At 42.8% G+C, this 22,124-nt stretch overlaps 1 protein-coding gene across 2 annotated transcripts in view; it reads left to right on the top strand.

The window, feature by feature from the left end:
- LOC137429276 (uncharacterized) overlaps window positions 1–22,124 on the top strand; it is a 155,546-nt gene that overhangs the window by 66,784 nt on the left and 66,638 nt on the right. Inside the window, exons 2-4 of one of the 2 annotated variants that reach the window (XM_078780663.1) lie at window positions 1,609–1,771; window positions 1,888–2,081; window positions 20,216–20,306. In XM_078780663.1, coding sequence (XP_078636789.1) covers window positions 1,899–2,081; window positions 20,216–20,306 — 274 coding nt within the window. In that variant the 5' untranslated portion in view covers window positions 1,609–1,771; window positions 1,888–1,898. The remainder of the gene's footprint in view (window positions 1–1,608; window positions 1,772–1,887; window positions 2,082–20,215; window positions 20,307–22,124) is intronic. The other variant, XM_068119244.2, reaches the window with a different exon arrangement.

Genomic DNA, 22,124 nt, shown 5'->3' with positions numbered 1-22,124 from the left:
TCTTTTGATCAAAATATACAAAAAAATCTTTTGACAAAAATTATCATTATTTAAGCCTCCCCCAATAGGATACGGAGAGGCTTATACCTATTATAGGATTTGCTATTACAATTAATGCCCCAGAGTTTGTTAGACTCTTCGGAGTACTAAAACCACAATTTAGGTTTTTCCCCTTTTTTCTGCCAATGTCCGAGCTGTATCTCTGATCAGGCTGGGACTTTCGGAATGAAATTTTGCAACAATAATTCGAATAAAAACTATGCGAGATTGACATAATTTTATTTTGACCCTGACCTAATTTTTAAGGTGATGACCCAATTATAGTAATTTAAACCATTTTTTACCGAAACTCCACCAAGGTCTGTCCGATCAGAACGAAATTGCCCCTCTCTAGATAGCATAGGGTAAGCCGCATTTACGTTTTATTTACATAATATCGCTCCGGGTTTAAAGGTTAAAGTCAAATGTCGATCTTAAAATAAATAAATAAAAAACCCCATTTTTTGTCATCGCTACATTTTGCTACTGCGGAATCTCAAAGACCACTCGGTCTTCCAAGATGTTCTTGCATTATAATAGTGTACCTGCACTGAAGTTGTGCATCTGATATTTGATTCGTGTCCTTGACCTACTTTTTCAGATTGTGACCTAATTAACAAAAAAAACGCCTTTTAAAAATCATATGAATAATTTTGCGCCAATTTTCATGATATTGAGTTTTCTGGACAGATTGTAGATGGGGACACATTTTTTTCAATGTACAGATCATATGGCGGTCCGAAAAGAATATGGCCATCATTGGATCGTGGCCCAAGGGTAAGCAGGAGGAGGCCGTGGAAGCCCAAGACTGCCTAAAGGAGGCTATCGCTTTGTGATCACAGATATCTAGTTGTTATATCCTCTTGGTTTGTGGACTCGTCTCTTTGCATTTAAAGCAACTAGCAATGGTACCCGCCCTACAGGCGGGGTTTCAATTGGGAGGCCCAAATGAAAGGGCAAAATATCAGAAATTGAAGGCTTTTTTTATTTTAAACGATTTATATAAACATCCGTTAAATCATATCACACGCAAATCATCAAAATCTAAACAGTATTTGTAGAATTTCATTAAAAGCTACATCGCTGTTCATATCGGTAAATATTATTCCATCATGTTTGGAAAAACTGGAAAATTGGAAAAATTGGAAATTGGAAAAAATTGGAAAAAAATATGGCCTATTTTACTCCAGGATTACCCACCCAAAATTTCGTTGCGATCGGTTCAGCCGTTTTTGCGGTACCTGGGAACGGACGGACAGACATTTGGTGAATTATAGTAAGATGCATTTTACCGACCAAAAGTTGGTGAGAGAATGGTAAGTGAAATGGCAAAGGAGGTGCAACTGATGTTTCGAGAGTTTGACCTTCGTCAGATCAAAATGTGCAAATCACAGTAAAAGAAGAATTCTAGATCATTATCTGAAACCCAAGAAGTAAGAGCATGATTTGAAATAGTATTATATTCTCGATTTTGGGATCTTCATATATGACCTACTGTAGACAGTGGGATGTAAAAAGCCCCTTACTAACTCCATTTATAACTCTCTTTACTCTTTCGCTCTGATGAAGGGTGAAAAGTCAAACACCAGTACCAGCTGCTCCGCGTTTCCCAGGGCGATAAACGTACTCTCGTGAACTTTTATTTACCTTGTCCAATGATGCAGACCAAAACTGGCTTCACGAGACTAGTATTCCATCATATGTCTCAAACATAGGCTTGGAAAATAAACAGGTGAGTGCTCAAATAGCTTAAACTGTTTAATTTTTCAAATTGTAATGTAAACAAAACAAACAATTAAATTGTGATCGAGCTTTCCTCCTTTTTGTTTTTCATGAACCCGACCCTAGGTTACGGAGCAATGGAAACTTGCAATGAAACCAATGGGCAGACTGCAGAGGAAGTGATGATCATCACGGATGATGAGAATGATATTGAAGACACAACCAAAGATGTTTCTGTTCCTTGCGAATGCGACCACGATGTGATGCCGAGAGAGTCCAAATCACAGCATTCCGGATCACTCGCTGCAACTCTAACAAAGGTGAGAGCATGATACGCATCAGGAGTATATTCAGGATCATCCTTATATATATATATATACACAGAGTGGTCCAGAAACCCTGGGCACATTTTGAAGAACGATACCTGCAACAAACAACTGAGTTAATTTTGTTCTTTGGTGCAAAACAAAACATGCTTCGAGGGGAAAGTGCAAAGTAACGATGACAGACGGAAGCCTCGACTCAGTGAAAAACACATGAAAGCCGCTTGGAGTTTGCAAAAAAAAAAAGCACATAAAGGACTCTCAGACTGTGAGAAACAAGATTCTGTGGTCTGATGAAACCAAGATTGAACTGTTTGGCTTCCGTCTGGCCACTCTGCCATAAAGCCCAGATCGGTGGAGTGTTGCAGTGATGGTTGTCCTTCTGGTAGTTTCTCCCATCTCCACACAGGATCTCTGGAGCTCACCCAGAGTGACCATCGGGTTCTTGGTCACATCTCTTACCAAGGCCCTTCTCCCCCGATTGCTCAGTTTGGCCGGGTGGCCAGCTCTAGGAAGAGTCCCGGTTGTTCCAAACTTCTTCCATTTAAGAATTATGGAGGCCACTGTGCTCTTGGGAACCTTCAATGCAGCAGAGATTTTTTTATAGGCTTCCCCAGATCTGTGCCTCGACACAATCCTGTCTCTGAGCTCTGCAGGCAGTTCCTTCGACCTCATGGCTTGGTTTTTGGTCTGATATGCATTGTCAGCTGTGAGACCTTATATAGACAGGTGTGTGCCTTTCCAAATCATGTCCAATCAATTGAATTTACCACAGGTGGACTCCAATCAAGGTGTAGAAACATCTCAAAGATGATCAAGAGAAATGGGAGGCACCTGAACTAAATTTCAAGTGTAATAGCGAAGGGTATGAATACTTATGTCAATGTGATATTTCAGTTTTTTCTTTTTAATAAATTTGCAAAACTTTCTAAATCCTGTTTTCTCTTTGTCATTATGGGGTATTGAGTGTAGATTGATGAGGGAAAAAAATGAATTTAAACGATTTCAGCATGAGGCTGCAACATAGCAAAATGTGAAAAAAGTGAAGGGGTATGAATACTTTCTGAATGCACTGTATATATATATATATATATATATATATATATATATATATATATATATATATATATATATATATATATATATATATAATAGAGTCTCATTAAAGGTAGCTACATGCCAGAATAGTTAGTCTACGTGAATCTCAGACAATGCACATCATTGTAATCACTGTTTCGACCAAAGGTCGTCTCATGACGAATAGGGTTTGTTGCGTGCTATTTTCCCCTTGAGCCCCTTATTTAGCCAGAGAATCATTCCCTGATAAGCGGTGAATAGGATAAACGATCTACTCATGATATAACAGTGAATTTCTGGCCATAGAGCAAATGTGGTGACGTCACAGCGGTGTCGCTCACAATATCCATGTGGAATTTCCATCCATTTTATGCCTTTTCGAGTCGTGAATCGTCTGATGAAATAGTTGTTTGATGAAAAAGAGAAAAAGTGCATTCTGTCTTTAGCAATTTAATTTTCCGTCAAAACTAAACTGTTGATGTTGAAATGCAGGAGATTATGTTAATTCATTGGAAATCCCTTTCGACATTTTGCACCAGTTCGCTTGTATCGCTGGTAAACATCACACTCCTGTGTAGATCACTCTTAAATATCTGCCTGGGATTTGTGTGGACAATTTGGTCCAGTATGTGCTCAGCTTAAATAAGCAGCCTCGAGGGTAAAGGGAACCCAGGGACACCAGCATTGATCCCGTCGCTTCGCTCATGGTAGTTTAACAACATAACTGGTACAGTACACCAACACAGTTCATTGACGGTCAACATTTGCAAATATATATATATATATTCCAGAAACATATTTCCGACTTTTACCAAACAAGCTAACGTTAATTTTAGTAAAACGCACACTTATTTGCAAAAAACAATATTATGAATTAGTTTTATATTCCCAAGGATCAGACAAGTTATTGTAGTTGTTTTCTTTCAAGTTGCAAAATGAAGTTCTCATTCAGTCATGAATAATACACCGCCGTAAATGCCTATCCTCGCTCTAAACGTGACGCCATAATGACGTCCCAGACGTGACGTCGTTTTGCTACACCGCCATCTTACTAAATCCGTCATCCCACATCCGAGTGTCTGGCATTCACCCCGGCACCTACCGACGTCATATAGTCAGATAGATTAAACTGCCGTCAGCAAAATGACTGGATGGGTTGAGTGCTGGATGCCGGGATGACGAGCACTTCCGTAGAGGCCTAGCCTGGTGCTACACTTAAATAACGATGCCAGAAAATGCCAGAAAATAACGAAAATAAATGATGAGGTAACTAAATTCTACTGTGAGGTACCTCGACACAGACACAAACCACACACACGGGGAAAAGTAATAAAATAAAAAGCTCCCTCTCCGGCACTTACAGTCACGTGAAAAAGTAAGTACACCCCATATAAAGTTTTGACTTTTTCAATATATTTCAACATACAGATATTTGATCTTCATTTCAACAATATTGATAGATAAAGGTGATATAATATAACAAATATCATGAAACGTTTACATTTTGTAGTCCATTGTATAATTTAAATAAACATCAATGCAAATTTCGCATGTGGAAAAAGTAAGTACACCCCCACATTTATCACTACTTCAAATACCTAAAATTAGAATCAGGTGCACCAGCTCAGGTGCAAATGATTAGAACATCGTTAGAGAGGATCTTGGAGGAGGAACCTGTCTTATTTAAACCTCAGACATTTAGTTTGGTTTGCTCTTTGTTGTTGAAGTGTGCAGCGTCACCATGCCCACATCAAAAGAGCTCTCTTAGGCCTTCAGAAGGAAGGTTATAGATACCTATGAGTCTGAGAAGGGGTTTAAAAAGATCTCCAAACAATTTGAAATCAATCATTCGACTGTCCGGAAGATCATCTACAAGTGGAGAAGATTCCAAACAACTGCCAACTTGTTCAGGCCAGGCCGCCCCAGCAAGTTCAGCCGAGAGCAGACCGCAAGATGCTGAAAGAAGTATCTAAGAACCCCATAATGTCATCACGGGACCTACAGGTAGCTCTTGCCACTGTTGATGTCAAAGTGCACGAGTCTACCATTAGAAAGAGGCTGCACAAATTTGATCTACATGGGAGGTGTGCCAGGAGGAAACCTTTGCTGTCCAGAAAGAACATCAGGGCAAGACTAAAGTTTGCCAATGAACACCTAGCCAAAGACCAGCACTTCTGGAACAATGTGCTCTGGACAGATGAGTCAAAGGTAAAGCTATTTGGCCACAGTACCAGAAGACATGTTTGGTGAAAACCAAAGACAGCATTTGACCAGAAGAACCTGATATGCAAGATGTTGTTAAAGCATGGTGGTGGAAATATTATGGTTTTGGGGCAGCTTTGCTACATCAGGGCCTGGGCAGCTCACCATCATATAATCCACTATGAATTCTTCATTGTACCAGAGGGTGCTTGAGGATAATGTGAGGCCATCTGTCGGAGAGTTGAAGCTTAACCGAAGGTGGACCTTGCAACATGACAATGACCCTAACCATACCAGTACATCCACCAAGGAATGGCTGAAAAGAAAGAAATGGAGGGTTCTGGAATGGCCAAGTCAAAGCCCGGATCTAAATCCAATCGAGATGTTGTGGGGGGATTTGAAACGAGCTGTGCATGCAAAAAAAACCCTCAAACATCGCACAGCTGAAAGAATTCTGCATGGAGGAGTGGGCAAAAATTTCTCCCAGTCGATGTCAGAGACTGGTAGACAGTTATAAGAAACGCCTACTTGAGGTTGTTTCTGCTAAACGGGGCAATACCACCTATTAGAGCCAAGGGTGTACTTACTTTTTCCACATGCGAAATTTGCATTTATGTTTATTTAAATTATACAATGGACTACAAAATGTAAATGTTTCATGATATTTGTTATATTATATCACCTTTATCTATCAATATTGTTGAAATGCAGATCAAATAGCTGTATGTTGAAATATGTTGAAAAGGTCAAAACTTTACATGGGGTGTACTTACTTTTTCACGTGACTGTAGCTGTCCCCAAAATGGGTCCTCTTGGTGAGGTCGGCAGTGATGGTGTTCCAAGCCACCAGCGTGGGAATGTTGGAAAAAATGTCGGCAATGCCTCGAGTCGAGGGCGCCGTGGGCGCCCGGGAATGAGGCGAGAGGCGAGCACGTAGACAACCCTACTTGTTTTCTCCACCGTTTAGGAAAAGACAGCGTGGCCTCCAGCCCACCAAAAAGCCCAGCAGTCGAAGCTCCTTCACAATCGCCACACCAAACGCTCTACTCAGGAACACCAGAATCGTCAAGCTTCTTGTTCGGCACAAAGCAATCGCGCCTTGTCTCCCGAAGAACAAATCGTGAAGCTTCTTGCTGCCCCTCGCACTCTCACTCCCCGAACTCTCACTCCCGAAGCTACTTCTTGGAGCTCACCTCGTGCTCCGCCCACGTCATCCTGACCCGTCACTTGGGGGGGGGGGGGAGCGTGGCCTGCTGGGCCTGGTCCCCCCGCCTATCGAACCGTGGTAGCTTTGCCTCTCCTGGGTTGGTCTTTACTGTATTGTGTCCATTGAGCGTGGTTAGCTTGGCCGGCTGCCGTTTTGTTTGACCAGCAGTTGTATAATTGTTAGGAATGGCCACAGAGGGTTTCACGCACAGGGGAAATTAACCTTAAACCCTTTTACTAATGAACACGTCATCATCCCTCGTATGATGAACATTTAAACACAACCTTAAGCTACATTTTCCCTACTTAATACATCAAAATGCTCCTACACGTCACAAGGTCCATACTATTTCTGCAATTATACAATCCTACCTTTCCTATGGTATTCTATTACCTACCCCCATAAACATAATAGTATCACAAATAAACAATAATGTTTCCACATGGAATGGTGTTTACATGAACCTAAACGTCAGGGAGTGCAGTGGCCTCGTCTGCGTGCTTGTCGAAGCATGTAATGCTTATTGAAACACAATAGTGAGCAAATATATATTTGTTTGGGGAAGGCTGTATACAATAGCAAAGCAGTGACAATGGCCACCAGATCCGGAGTGTGACAATGCTAGAGGTGTCGCGTTAGATACTCGACTAGTGGTGAGGCTTTCGGAGAGGCACATGTAGTCAAGGCCTAGCTTGTCAAAATTCAGCATAAATTTCAAAGTGCAAAGCAATACCTGCGATAAAAATTTTTTATTGTAATTCATTGGTTTCATAAAGAAATAATGAAATGTTGACACAATGACACCGGCTCACTGCAGTAGCTTGCAGGAACTATTTGGAATAGTCTTGATGGATTTGCGAGACTTTAGTGAAAGGCTCGATATCAGAATGTATGTGTTCATGTTATATTGGAGATTCATCTGATCCAGATTATAAAGTGGTGGATTGTGGTTCACCGTCAGGGCATTGCATCACAAAATGCACCATCTCTCGGATAGGTGTTCAATCAGGGTATCCCTGCTTAAATTTGGGGTGGCAAGTGGTCCGGTCTCCTCAGATATCCGTTGACAGCAGGTTTCAGTGCTTGCACTATCTCAGAGCGCGGTTGCTAGGCAGGCAGCAACTCCTACACTGGAAACAAACGAACGCACCGAGGTGTTCACGTGTGAATGGCTGTCTTTGTCTAAGAAGGACAAAGCAATTTTATTGGATGTGCTTCATAGGTTTAAGAATCATTGACAAATTATTACACATCAATGAAAAGCCTGGTGTTGGCTTAGCGGTTAGGGTGCCGGCTTGGGATCCTAGGATCCTGGGTTCGAATCCCGGTCGATTGCTGAATTAACGCCAGGGGGGTTGATTCAGCCTGTCATCCTTCCGAGGTCGGCAAATTGAGTACCAGCTTGCTGGGATGAATGATCCCGGTGTGTACCCCGATTTAGAATAGGTACACTGTATCCCTGCGCATCGTATGAGGCGACCAAGGGTTGGCGTCAGGAAGGGCATCCGGCCATAAAAACATTGCCTCAAACAGGGAACCATGATTGTCATGGGGCCCGCAAGGCTAACCCCCGCTCTAGGGGGGAAAATGGCCTTAAAACGATCATTCATTCAATGAAAACATAAAATAGGGTAGTTCATGAAAAGGGGGGAAAAAGAGAAAGGTGCAACACACTGAGAAGGTAAAGCTGAGATGATAAGTCAATATTTTTAAAATGTAAATCCAAAGCTCTTGAAAGAACTAAAATACAGAACAGAAGAGACCAGAAGGAAGAGCGTGTAAAGTGGGGAAACACATCAACAGCAGCGCTGATCGCCACAACAGAGGAACACTTGAGGGAAGGGTGAGGTGAGGAGATTGTGGATCGGAAAGGGTGGGAGGAGGACACGGTGTGAACAAGCTGGCTCCATGCTCAACCACAACGATATGGGGGCTGAAATAAGAGGAACAGAAATCCGGGGATGACAAAACATTGGAACAAAGAGCGAAAGGGGTTGTGGAGGGAGAGGGCAAAAAAACACAATAAACTGGAAAGGAAGGGATAGGATTTGAGAGGGGTATTGAGGGTAGAAAATAAAATGAATATTGCTAGGGTGACCTTAAGAGGAGAACAGCCATCTTGAATCCTCTGAGGAAAGAATGAGATTGAACAGAATGAGGAAGTTGGTCCCACAGGTCAGATAAAAGAGGAACAAATGAGTGGAGGTGAGAGTGTGCCTGGATTTTAGGAGTTTCACAAGAAGTGGGTTAATAGCTGAACTCATCTATCCTGCAGAAACCTGGGGTTGTGGAGGGTGGGGTTGGGTGGGGGCAGAATACAGAAACAGCAGGGGGTGCACGACCGGTGAGGAGATGGTATGAGACATCGAGGCCACCAACGAGACTGCGATGTGGGATTAACAGGCCCTGAGCATCAGCTTCATGGCTGGAGACTAATAATAATAATAACATAAAAATTATTAACATAAAAGCAATAAAACATTCGATAATTATAATGAAGATGTGAAATGTATGACAGCACAGAGTGTAGATAATGAGGGCTTTTGGCAAAACAATAATATTGCACCTTATTCTATTGTGAATTTAGCAACTGCACTAGATTAGGAATAGTAGACTGTTTGTACGTCTGAGTTCTCACTTGGAGAACGTGGATCTAGAGTGAGTTTGTCAACAGCATTTGGAATCATTCTTGGTGTCTGGAGGGGTTTTGGGAAGGGGAAATTACAATCAAGTGTAGAAAGAAGTTGGTGAGGATGTTGGATCTCCTTGCAGCAAGGGAAGTGATCGATATAGTGATGTCGCTGGAGAAGGGCGATTGTACAGACAGTTCGCTGAACTCTCTCGATGCCGATTGATCGATAGAGTCGAGAGAGTTTCAGCCGATTGCTGCATCGTTTGCGAAGCACTCCATACAGGGGCACCAACTTAAAAAAGGGGGCCAATGTACATACTGTAAATAAACACCAAATCAGTCGTAGCGACTCCATTTTTCTTGAGTTGGCACAAAATGTAGGGACGTCAGGAGGCACATGAAATAATGTGCCGAACTTGAGAATCCCATCGAAGATTCGACTGAATTCTAATCCCAAGTAGATGGAAAGAAGACACAAACTCAAGTGGTTCATTATCGAGGGGCCATTATGGAGGAAACTAATTTGCATCACCTTGCATTTCTCAGGTTTAGGTCTCATGGAATTAACACGGATCCACTCAGTTACTGCATTAACATGTGATTGCATGTCGCCCTGCTGCGATTTTGGGACAACCTCCACTAAGCTGAAGTGAAGATGCAGTATATGCGATGTAGTGGGCCTTGGTTTCCATGGCATCAACACATGAAATATACCTATGTGAGGTAGGGGTGTACAAATCGGAGAGCAGTACTCCATTGAGCTGTGAATAAAGTCCTATAAGTTGTTGGAGCTTCGAAAAAGCCTAAAATCATTACCCGCGCACGTGAAGCGAAGAGCGGGGTTGAGCAATTTCTTCATGTCCGTCCGTCCGCCGTCCATCTTATCAGTTCATGATCGTCAGTTTATGATCGAGGAACAGCTTATTCAAATAAAATGTTATATTATGAACACAAAAAGATTGCACAAATAAAATCCACATTCCTGTGACACCTTCAGTCGAACGTCACGGATTTTTCGGTTATATATATATATATATATATATATATATATATATATATATATATATATATATATATATATATATATATATTTATATATATATATACAACAAACAAACAACATGCATTTTAAGGCCATTTTCCCTGCTAGAGCGGGGGTGAGCCTTGCGGTCCCCATGACAATCTCTCCATTTTGCCATATTTTCTGCATCTCTCCTTGTTAACCCCCTTGCCCGCATTTCTTCTTCCACCAGCTTTAGCCAAGTCTTTCTTGGTCTTCCCCGTCCTCTACTTCCTTCTACATTCATTTCCATCACTCTTCTCAACCAGTCACTTTCATCCTTCCTCAACACATGACCAAACCAGCTCAACCTGTACCTCTTCACAGCATCAATCACAGGCTCTATTCCCATCATCTTTCGCAATTCATCATTTGTCTTCCTCTCTCTCAACGATACTCCGCACATCCACCGAACCATTCGCATTTCCACCCTTTCCAGCCTTCGTTGCTGCTCCACATTCATGACCCATGTCTCGCTCCCATAAATCATAACACTCTCACACATGCAGCATACACCTTTCCCTTCAGCTTCAACGACACTCCCCTCCTCATCAGCCCGCCACTCAGTTCCCGAAACTTCTTCCATGCACATCTCACTCCAGCAACCGTTGCCGAGTCTGATCCGCCTTCTCCATTCAGCATGTCTCCGAGGTAGCAAAATGTTTTCCCAGCTTCACGCCGTCTCCAAGATCCAACTCAACAATTCCTCCATCTGCAGCTCACTCTGTGCACACCTTACATTTGAATGTAGCTGCCACACTAGTTAATGACCCGCTCAGACCACTACATTTTTGATGAACCCACTCAGCGCACATTGTACATTGAATGGCGTTCACTCCGACACCCTTCCTGCACACAGCACATGGCCACTTCCCAGTTCTTTCCACCTCACCACATGCTTTACCACTTGCCATCACCTTCGTCTTTCCTATATTCACCTTCAGACCTTTTGTCTCCATACATTCCTTCCACTTGTTCATCTTTTCCTTCAGTCCATCCATACTTTCCGCAATCAACACCAGATCATCTGCATACAACAACTCCCACGGTAAACCCTCCTTTACGTTCTGAGCCAGCACCTCCATCACAGCTACAAATAGTAGTGGCCTTAGTACAGAACCGTTACACAATCGGCCATCGTACACCCTCGCGTACACCCTCCCGTTACGTACTCCGTAGCGTCCACGGGTGTGCACTCTCTTGGTACACACCCAATCGCATGCTCTGGTGTGCACTCCTGCACACTCTCTACAACACGCTCTGGTGTGCATCCTCTCTCACTCTCCTCGGCCATCATGCACTCTGTTTCACACTCGTCTCTGACACACTCTTCCCCGACACACTCCATCATACACTCGCGCTCCGGTGCACACTTCTTTCGCACACACGCGCCAGTCACCCTCACACATCGCACCACGGACCTTCCACGAGCGCCCGGGTTGTGCCTCGATCCCAAGCGCGCCAAAAATCTTTTCCCGCCATACACATTCCTGCTCACCTTTGGGAGATTCTTCCCCGGCAGCACCACCTGCAAACTTTCATTGGGGTTAGCAAGCCCGGCATCATGATGTGAACTCGAACTTTGCACAGGTTCCATTACGACCCTCGATTCATTTTCTATTTCTGCCGTCTCTTCGGCCCCAATTTCAACTATTTCTTCTATTTCCTCGACAACCGCCGGCGCGCATAAATTTTTATTTTCCAATTCGGTGGCCGTCGGCTTTTCCACACCCCAAGTCGCGATTTCTATTCCCTCGGTCAACTTAGCAACCTGACATGACCTCTGCTCTACCTCGCTCTCCCCGCGTTCCTCGCACAGCGTTACCTCGTCGTGTACCAATGTTCTTTTATTCCCCGGATGTATTCGTCCCCCAATTCTTTCAACTGGTCACCCATTTCTTCTATGTCCCTGGTGGATTTGTCCCCCAATTCTTTCATTTGATTACTTTGAGCATCCATCTTTTTCTCTTGGATGTCCATTTTGTTTTCCAGCCCCTCCTTCATTTCTGCTCTCATTTCATTACTTTGTACCACGATGCATGCTTTGATTTGCGCCAGGAAGGTGCCCATATCCATTGGCGCCGCGGGCTCGGCTCTCGCCGCCACGTGCGAGGCGCCGCCATTTTCTTCCCCTACTGCCGGCCCCTCATCAATGTCCTCCTCTTCTCCCCATTCTTCCCGTGGGTCCTGGGTCATTAATTTTTCATCTATTTCTACCCCCACGGGCATTCGATCGCGTTGGCTAGCCATGGCACGAATACAATTTGGCTTTTAATACTAAATTTTGGTCGCTCGTAATTTCAAGTGCGTGATGCTCACTCCGGGTCCAATCCCACACTCCTGACACCAATTGTTACTGCCAATATGTAAAATTGGTGTCCAAAATTTTGTCTACAAAATTTGTCCCAGGTTCCAAATCCCACTCCTGACTACCAATTGTTACGGTTTTCTACGCCGGCCTTCTCCCCCTTATCAAGGGGGGATTAATCCCCTTGTCTTTACTGGGCCTTGGCGGAACCGAGACTTATCACGTCCCTCCCGGACACACGCGGCATAGGGTTTCGGGACTAATTTTCGCTCGTACCTAAGTACCCGCGCTGCCCTGGGAGCGAGGAAACAAGCCTCGCACGAACCACCTGTGATGTTAGTACGCCGAGCAGATTGCGTATACACGTGGTCTGCGCAGTCTTACTCAGTGGGACCCGATTGGAGCGATCTTATTCGTGCCACACTTAGTCAACTGGAGAAATCACAGAAACGATCGAATCAAGAAGAAAGGAAGAACAGATGGGTTGAATTGTTCCCACACGTATATACAGTTCAAGGACGAAGAGACACAGAATAGCCTTAAACAGTCTTAACTTATCCCTGGGACAACGGGCCCGTCGGGCCCAGCTCACACTCACACAGGGGATTGCAGATGGGCAGGTGTTCCCCACGCGTCAATGTCATCGTCCAGAGATGGCCTCCGTCCGGCTCTGCACGGCCCCGGCACGTCCCGTGAAGATGGTGGCAGGTGAAGGCAGGGACTCGTGGCGCGTCTCTCGTACACAAGGATGATCGGGGCGAAACGGTAGAGGGCGGACTTTAGCGCGGCTGGCGGTTACTCAGCCTCGTTCACTCACATGGCTGAAATGCGCTATTTCGTTATAGCTGCGTCCGCCCGCGTATATGTAGCGACCAACTCCTCTTCTTCAATACACTTGGTGTTGGTTAGCGCGCGTGTTCTCGTGCAATGGTCAAGTTCATCAGGTAGCACTCATTTACAACGCGAGTCCTTTCGTGCTTATCCGGCGTTCCTCTGCGAGTCCTGTTATATATCTCTCTCTCTCAGCAAGTCAAGTCCTTTAGCCCTCCGATGCAAGTCCTTTCGAGGGCTTTTGCGCAGCGGGTTTTATAACTATGCCCCCCGAACCTTCTGGAACTCACCAGACTCTTCTCACCACGCCCTCTGACACCACGCCGCCGCCACCACCCTCGAGCTCTGATTGGCGGCTCGTGCTTACCGTCATCGCTTCTGCCGCCCCGCCTCGACTCCACCCCGATCCTTCCTAGGCCTACCTCGTATTAACTCGGCCAATGATCACCCAATGCTTAACAAACTGGATCGAGGCTAGGGTGGCTGGGAAATCGGTGGCAAGTAGGGCCTATCCTCCTGGCTCCTACTCAACGCAGAATTAACACTGGAAGGGAACTAAGCTCACAAATACTAAGACATAACTATACTATTGCGAGGCTACATGTTGCTCGTGTGACTAACTATGGGGGACAGACTTTAGCCTTTATTAACTCACTTGACAGACTCAAAACCGCAACAATATATATATATAACAAAAAAGGGAATGTGTTAAACAATAGCTTGTTCTATCTGTATTGTTACTAAAGTGAAACTAAACTCATTTTTTTAAACTAGAACGGCACTGTTCGACGTCACGACGTCGACTGATATGCCTCCACCCACATTATTACATCATTATAATACTTGCACCAAGTTTGATTTAAATCCATTCAGCTTTTTTTTTTTTGTCTTTTTTTTTTTGTATACTGAATCGAGGCTCGTGAAAGAGCTGACATTTATTTCACAAACAAATCAACCAGACAAACAAAATATATAAAAAGAGGGAGCGGAAGACAAGAGAAGGGGAAGCACACAAACACTTGAGGGCACACAACATTTACGAGCAGGGAGATGTGTGGGAGGGAGAGGGCTTGGGGGAGGGGGGTGGCAGAAGTATCAAACACAAGGACACCAAGGACTTCCAGGACAGAAGTTGGTATTTCAAAAAAGTGGAATTGGGGTGAAATTAGCGGGGGTAGAAAAGATCAAGGTTTTGGATGGGGGAAGATAAGAGATGGTGGTGAACAGCTGTTTTAAAGACCTGGAGGGTGGAGTGGGATTGAAGAGAGTGAGGGAGTTTGTTCCAGAGGCGGGAGAAAAGAGGAATGAAGGAGTGAAGGTGAGCAGAGAGTCTTGATTTTGGCAGTTAAACCATAAGAGGGTTGCAGGCAGATCTTGTGCGACCTGTAGGAATATTTGCTGGACAGAGCCCAGAGAGAGCTGGGGGGGCAAGGCCAGAGAGGAGTCGGTAGAAGACGGAGGCTGTTCTCAAGTTATCACATTTCTACCTGACATGACCTCTGACCTTTGACCTATTGACCCCAAAATTTAATCAGTGCATGTTTACATCATTATGCATACCTGTACCAAGTTTTAATTGAAATCCCTTCAGCTGTTCACAAGTTCTCACATTTTTACCTGACATGACCTCTGACCTTTGGCCTTTGACCTTGGGAAACCCAAAATCTAATCAATTAATCTTTAAATCATTATACATATCTGTACCAAGTTTTAATTAGATCTCCTTCACCATTCTCAAGTTATAGACCTATTACAAGACTTTGACCTTTGACCTCTTGACCCAAAATCTAATCAGTTAATCTTGTCATCATTATACATACCTGTACCAAGTTTGAATTAGATCTCCTTCGCCATTCTCGAGTTATAGACCTACTACAGACTTTGACCTTTGATCTCTTGAACCCAAATTCTAATTATTTAATCTTTACATCATTATACATACCTGTACCAAATCTGAATTAGATCACTTCAGCCTTTCTCAAGTTGTAGACCTATTGCAGATGTGACCTTTGACCTTTAACCCCAAAAATCTAATCACTTAATCTTTACAATATTATACATATCTGTACGAAGTTTGAATTAGATCACTTCAGCCGTTCTCAAGTTTTAGACCTATTACAGATTTGACCTTTGACCCCCAAAATCTAATAAGTTAATCTTTACAAAATTATACATACCTGTACCAAATTTGAATTAAATCACTTCAGCCATTCTCATGTTATAGACCTATTACTGATTTGCTCTTTGACCTTTAAACCCAAAAATATAATCACTTAATCTTTACAATATTATACATACCTGTACCAAGTTTGAATTAGATAGCTTCCGCCAATTTCAAGTTATAGACCTATTACAGATTTGACCTTTGACCTTTGTCCTTTGACCTCAAAATATACTAAGTTAATCTTTCCGTCATTATACATACCCGTACTAAGTTTGAAGTGAATCACTTCAGCCGTTCTGAAGTTATAGACCTATTACAGATTTGACCTTTGACCTTTGTCCTTTGACCTCAAAATATACTAAGTTAATCTTTCCGTCATTATACATACCCGTACTAAGCTTGAAGTGGATCACTTCAGCCGTTCTCAAGTTATAGACCTATTACTGAGTTTGACCTTTGACCTTTGACGTCTTCACCCCCAAATCGAGTCAGTTCATCTTTACCTCATGATACATGCCTGTGCCAAGTTTGACTAAGATCCCTGTAGCCGTTCTAAAGTTATCACGGTAACGAAAACCTTTCACGGACAGCCGGACGGACAACCTGAAAACATGATGCCTCCGGCGACTTCGACGGCGGAGGCATCAACACTTCCAAATTACAAAGGCATTGCCTCGATATAAAGTACAGCACATGGGAAGTTGCTGAAGGTGCATTTACTAGTTCTTTGTTTTTTCAATAAAAGCCTCCAAACTCAATGGGCAAAACTTCACCATACAGCAAGACAATGACCCAAAATACACTGCCAACGCAACCAAGGAGTTCATCGGGCGAAAAAAGTAGAGGGTATATATATATATATATTTGTGTGTGTGTGTGTGTGTGTGTGTGTGTGTGTGTGTGTGGTTGTTTGTGTGTGTGTGTGTGTGTGTGTTTGTGTGTGTGTGTTTGTGTGTGTGTGTGTGTTTGTGTGTGTGTGTGTGTGTGTGTGTGTGTGTTTGTTTGTGTGTGTGTGTTGTGTGTGTGTGTGTGTGTGTGTGTGTGTGTGTGTGTGTGTGTGTGTGTGTGTGGTTGTTTGTGTGTGTGTGTGTGTGTGTTTGTGTGTGTTTGTGTGTGTGTGTGTGTGTGTGCGTGTGTGTGTGTGTGTGTGTGTGTGTGTGTGTGTGTGTGTGTGTGTGTGTGTGTGTGTTTTTGTGTGTGTGTGTGTTTTTGTGTTTGTTGTAGAAAGGTAGAATTTAAATAAATAAAAGTAGAAAGGTTATAAGTATATTAAAAATAATTAAAGGTGCGATATCGCAGTAGTGATGGTAAAGTTTATATTATAAATAATTTCAAGTTTTGTGTTGGTCGTGGCAATGATCAAGTGTTTACGTATAAATAAATCGATGAGGAATGGAGGGATCAGCAATGATGGTAAAGTGTGTATAAATAAATAATTAAAGGTGGGATACAGTGAGTGGTGACTGTAAAGTGTATAAAAATAAATTTTAATATTGGTTCGTGAAAGCTGATGTTCGACTAAGTAGGTTACAGCAGGAATTTGTAATTTGTTCAGGGTGCCGGTGATAGCTCGCCTACTCTTCGCGAAGGATACCGTGGGATCCTTAATGTCCACTAACGAATGCTGGCAGATGGGACAACCGGCTTAACGTTCATCCGAGGGACCGCACACATATTGATGAATCGCCCTGCCTGTGCAGCATCATGATGACAGATTATGGCTGGGTCGGGATTCGAACCCCGTATCACGAAACATTTGATTGTATAGGGATGGCGAATTATCAGACATCTAAGTTGATCCTAAACCGTGTAATGAGACACCAAAGATGTACAAAAGAGTATTATTATTACTTTGTATGCAGCCTGTGGCTGCTGGTTGCATCATTTCCTGGGGGTGCAGCTGTGCCACTGATGCAGTGCCCCCTGTTACCAGCAAGCTGGTACTCAATTTGCCAACCTCGGAAGGTATGGCAGGCTGAGTCAACGCACCTGGCGTTAATTTAACGGCATGACAGGGGATTTGAACCCAAGACCCTAAGATCTTAAGGCGGCTCCTTAAGCGGTTAAGCAAACACCAAGTTTACAAAAAATAATTAAAAGAAGGATCACACCATCAGCTGTTCCACCACACATCTTGCTTTAATTCCACAAAGGTCCGTCTGTCCGTTCGAAGGTACCGCAAAAATGGCTGAACCGATCGCAACGATATTTTGGGTGGGTATTCCTGGGACCCCTTGGAGTAAAATAGGCTATATTGTTTTTCCAATTTTTTTCCCCAATTTTCCAAGTTTTCCAATTTTCCAGTTTTTCCAAACGCGATGGAATAATATTTACCGATATGAACAGTGATGTGGCTTTTGTTGAAATTCTACTTACCAGGAGAGAGTAGATCGACTCCTAACGAACTCTTCCGATATAAACGTGCGGCTCCGAAGTAGCACGGCAGCGTGTGCAAAGCGACTGAGAAACAGGTGTAGCGGCCGCTTCCATGTTACAGATTCGGCGCGCACTCTTCACACATAAACGTGCGACTGAGAAAGACGTGTGGCGGCCGCTTCCGTTTTGCAGAATTCAATCTTTTTTCAAAATGGGCGCCATGTACTGTTTAGATTTTGATGATTTGCGTGTGATATGATTCAACGGATGTTTATATGAATCGTTTAAAATAAAAAAAAGCCTTCAATTTCTGATATTTTGCCTTTTCATTTGGGCTTCCCAATTGAAGCCCCGCCCATAGGGCGGGTACCGTTGCTAGTATATTTAATATACATTTGCTGAAGATGAGTTTCCTCATCCTGATTGCCATATAATGAATGAATGTCTGATCGTTTTATGGCCATTTTCCCCACTAGAGCGGGGTTAGCCTTGCGGGCCCCATGACAAAAATGGTACCCTGTTTGAGGAAATGTTTTTATGGCTGGATACCCTTCCTGACACCAACCCTTAGTTGCCTCTTACGATGTGCAGGGATATGGTGTATCTATTCTAAGTTGCTGTACACACCGGAATCATTCATCCCAGCCAGCTGGTACTCAATTTGCCGACCTTGGAAGGTATGACAGGCTGAATCAACCCCCCTGGTGTTATATTCAGCAATTGACCAGGATTCGAACTCAGCATCCTTGGATCCCAAGCCGGCACCCTAACCGCTAAGCCAACACCAGCCTCTTATTTATTGTGATATCCATCAGGTTAACCTAAGGGTGAAAGGTCAACTGATCAATTGTGAATTATTCAATAATCATAATTGTGAATTTGGAATTACATGCGACGCTCAGCCATCATTTGTTTTAATTTGGAATAATTATTATCACTTTAAGTTACGGCAAAAGTCATCAATAACTCGACGACATGTTTCTGACAAAAGGCCTATACTAACTGATCAAATATTTGCATCTTTTGGAGAAAAAATGCGATTTTTAAAAAAATTACCCTTCATTGAACGGTTAACGAGGCAAACAGGCCCTGAAGCACATGATATTGATTTATCTTATTCACCTCTGCCTTTCACGGCTCGCCCGTCCACAAGCTTGAACGCCTTCACTTCCTGTTTAGTCGCAGCCGAGCAGGCAGAGAGAGGCCTGTTGATGTTGGCCGCAGGCAAATTTGCTTCGGGCGAGTAAAAGGGAAATGAGTGCGGGTGAAACCCCAGCACACTTCCGGCTAAAAGTCCCCGCACCCGCACGAACTCTGGAACATCCAAAGGCAGGCCTTATGGGGGCACTTAGCGAGAGCAAGGGTGGTGGTCGAGAACTTGGATTACCCGAGTCGAGCATGAGGGCAAGGCAATTGCAGTCCTCGCGGATTGTCACCAAGTTTCCAACAGTTTATCTTATGTACATATATACATACATACACACATACATACATAAATACATATACCCACATACATACATATATACATATATACATATACATACACACATACATACATAAATACATATACCCACATACATACATATATACATATATACATATACATACACACATACATACATAAATACACATACCCACATACATACATATATACATATATACATATACATCCACACATACATACATAAATACATATACCCACATACATACATATATACATATACATACACACATACATACATAAATACATATACCCACATACATACATATATACATATATACATATACATACACACATACATACATAAATACATATACCCACATACATACATATATACATATATACATACATACACACACACATACATAAATACATATACCCACATACATACATATATACATATATACATATACATACACACATACATACATAAATACATATACCCACATACATACATATATACATATATACATACATACACACATACATACATAAATACATATACCCACATACATACATATATACATATATACATATACATACACACATACATACATATGTGTGCTATACAGTGTCACCATTACTCCATTTGACATTCGTCATTCATTGAATTAATTATGTTACCTTACAACAGGGGCACAACAGGAAGATATTTCATGATATGCAAACAGGATTGCAAGGTGTGTTCAAGCATTCTTTTCCTTGGGCTGATAAGCGAACAAATGCTTCCGACTTCTCGGTTTCTAATCAGTGTCACATTTGACTCTCTCCAGGTAGTTCCTCTTGAAAGAGCCAACACGGTGGAAAGACGGTCGAATGACACTTTGGGGAACCGCCAAGAGGAAGCCGCACCTCACATTGGAGGTAAGGCATCTTTGACACCACCCTCGACTCACCATGATAAAACTCTTGAGGAAACTATTTCCTTCTCCAAAACCACGTGTCTTAAGTTCAAAAAAAACCTAAATGAATTATACGGAACTTATACATACATACATACATACATACATACATATATACATATATACATAAACACACATACATACATATATACATACAAACATACATTTACATACATACATACACTACCAGTCAAAAGTTTCAGAACACCTGAATTTTTCCAGTTTTTATTGAAATGTACGCAGTTTAATGTCCAGTGAATAATCTGAAATGGTACAAAGGTAAGCAGTAAAGTGCTCGAGGTAAAAAAAAAAGTTTAGGTTAATAGCAAAAACGGGAAAATAATGTAAATTGCAGTTGTATTGTAAAAAAAAAAAAAGGCCTTTTTCAGGGAACAAGTAATGGGTTAACAACTTACAGGTGTTCTGCAGAAATGTAAGTAAATTGAGCCTTGAAAGTTGATGCAAACAATTCTTACAGGTGTCCCAACCTCTGCTGATTACTTGATTACAAACCCCTGTCTGTATGAAAGCAGTATTGGAACAGACTGTTATTACACCCTCTGAAGCATTATTTGGACAATATTGCACTGCGGGAAGTAGTATATTGGAAACTGGAGGAAACTCTGCCAGGAAGAGGTCTGGCAGACCCAAAGCCACAACAGAATCAGAAGACAAGTTTCTGAGAGTCAACAGCTTGCGGGATGGGCGGCTCACAGGACAACAGCTCCAAGCACAGCTTAACACTGGTCGAAGTAAGCAAGTCTCAGTTTCAACTGTGAAGAGAAGACTTCGAGCTGCATGTTTGACAGGTTGAGTGGCAGTAAGAAAGCCATTGCTAAGATGGCAAAATAAGAAAAAGAGGCTTGCCTGGGCCATGAAGCACCACCAGTGGACTACTGAAGACTGGAAGAAGGTCTTATGGACAGATGACTCAAAATTTGAAATCTTTGGTTCATCACGCAGGGTGTTTGTACGCCGTCGAGTACGCGAAAGGATGGTTCCTCAGTGTGTGACACAAACTGTCAAACATGGAGGAGGAGGCATGATGGTCTGGGGCTCTTTTGCTGGATCCAGAGTCGGCGACATGCACAGAGTGACTGGCACCCTGAACCAAAAGGGCTACCACAGCATTTTGCAGCGCCATGCAATACCCTCTGGTATACGCCTAGTTGGTCAGGGGTTCATCCTACAGCAAGATAATGACCCTAAACACACCTCCAGGCGATGTCAAAACTACCTTCGAGGAAAAGAACAAGACAGTAGGCTTCAAATCATGGAATGGCCAGCACAGTCTCCAGACTTAAACCCTATCGAGCTGGTTTGGGATGAACTGGACAGAAGGGTGAAAGCAAAGCAACCTACAAGTGCAACCCATTTGTGGGAACTTCTGCAACAGTGTTGGGAAGAACTTCCCGAACAATATTTGATTTCCATTGAAGAAAGAATGCCGCGAGTGTGTTCGGCGGTTATATCTGCAAAAGGTGGCTACTTTGCTGAGTCAAAATTTAAATTACATTTTGTTAAACAAAATGATTCTATGATTTCTTTTTTTATCTCCAATTGTCTATTTGTTCTCTGCTTAATTTCAGAGTACATCGAGACATCAAACTGCGTAAATTTCAATAAAAATTGGAAAAACGGAGGTGTTCTAAAACTTTTGACCAGTTGTGTATATATATACAAATATACAGATACAATCACACCCACACACACACACCCACCCACACACACACACACACCCACACACACACACACACACACACACACACACACACACACA

This window comes from Myxine glutinosa, chromosome 6 (assembly GCF_964187855.1).
Source record: "Myxine glutinosa chromosome 6, kmMyxGlut1.1, whole genome shotgun sequence".
Lineage (NCBI taxonomy): Eukaryota > Metazoa > Chordata > Myxini > Myxiniformes > Myxinidae > Myxine > Myxine glutinosa.
The sequence above is the reverse complement of the archived record's forward strand: the minus strand, read 5'-3'. Positions and strand labels throughout refer to the sequence as shown.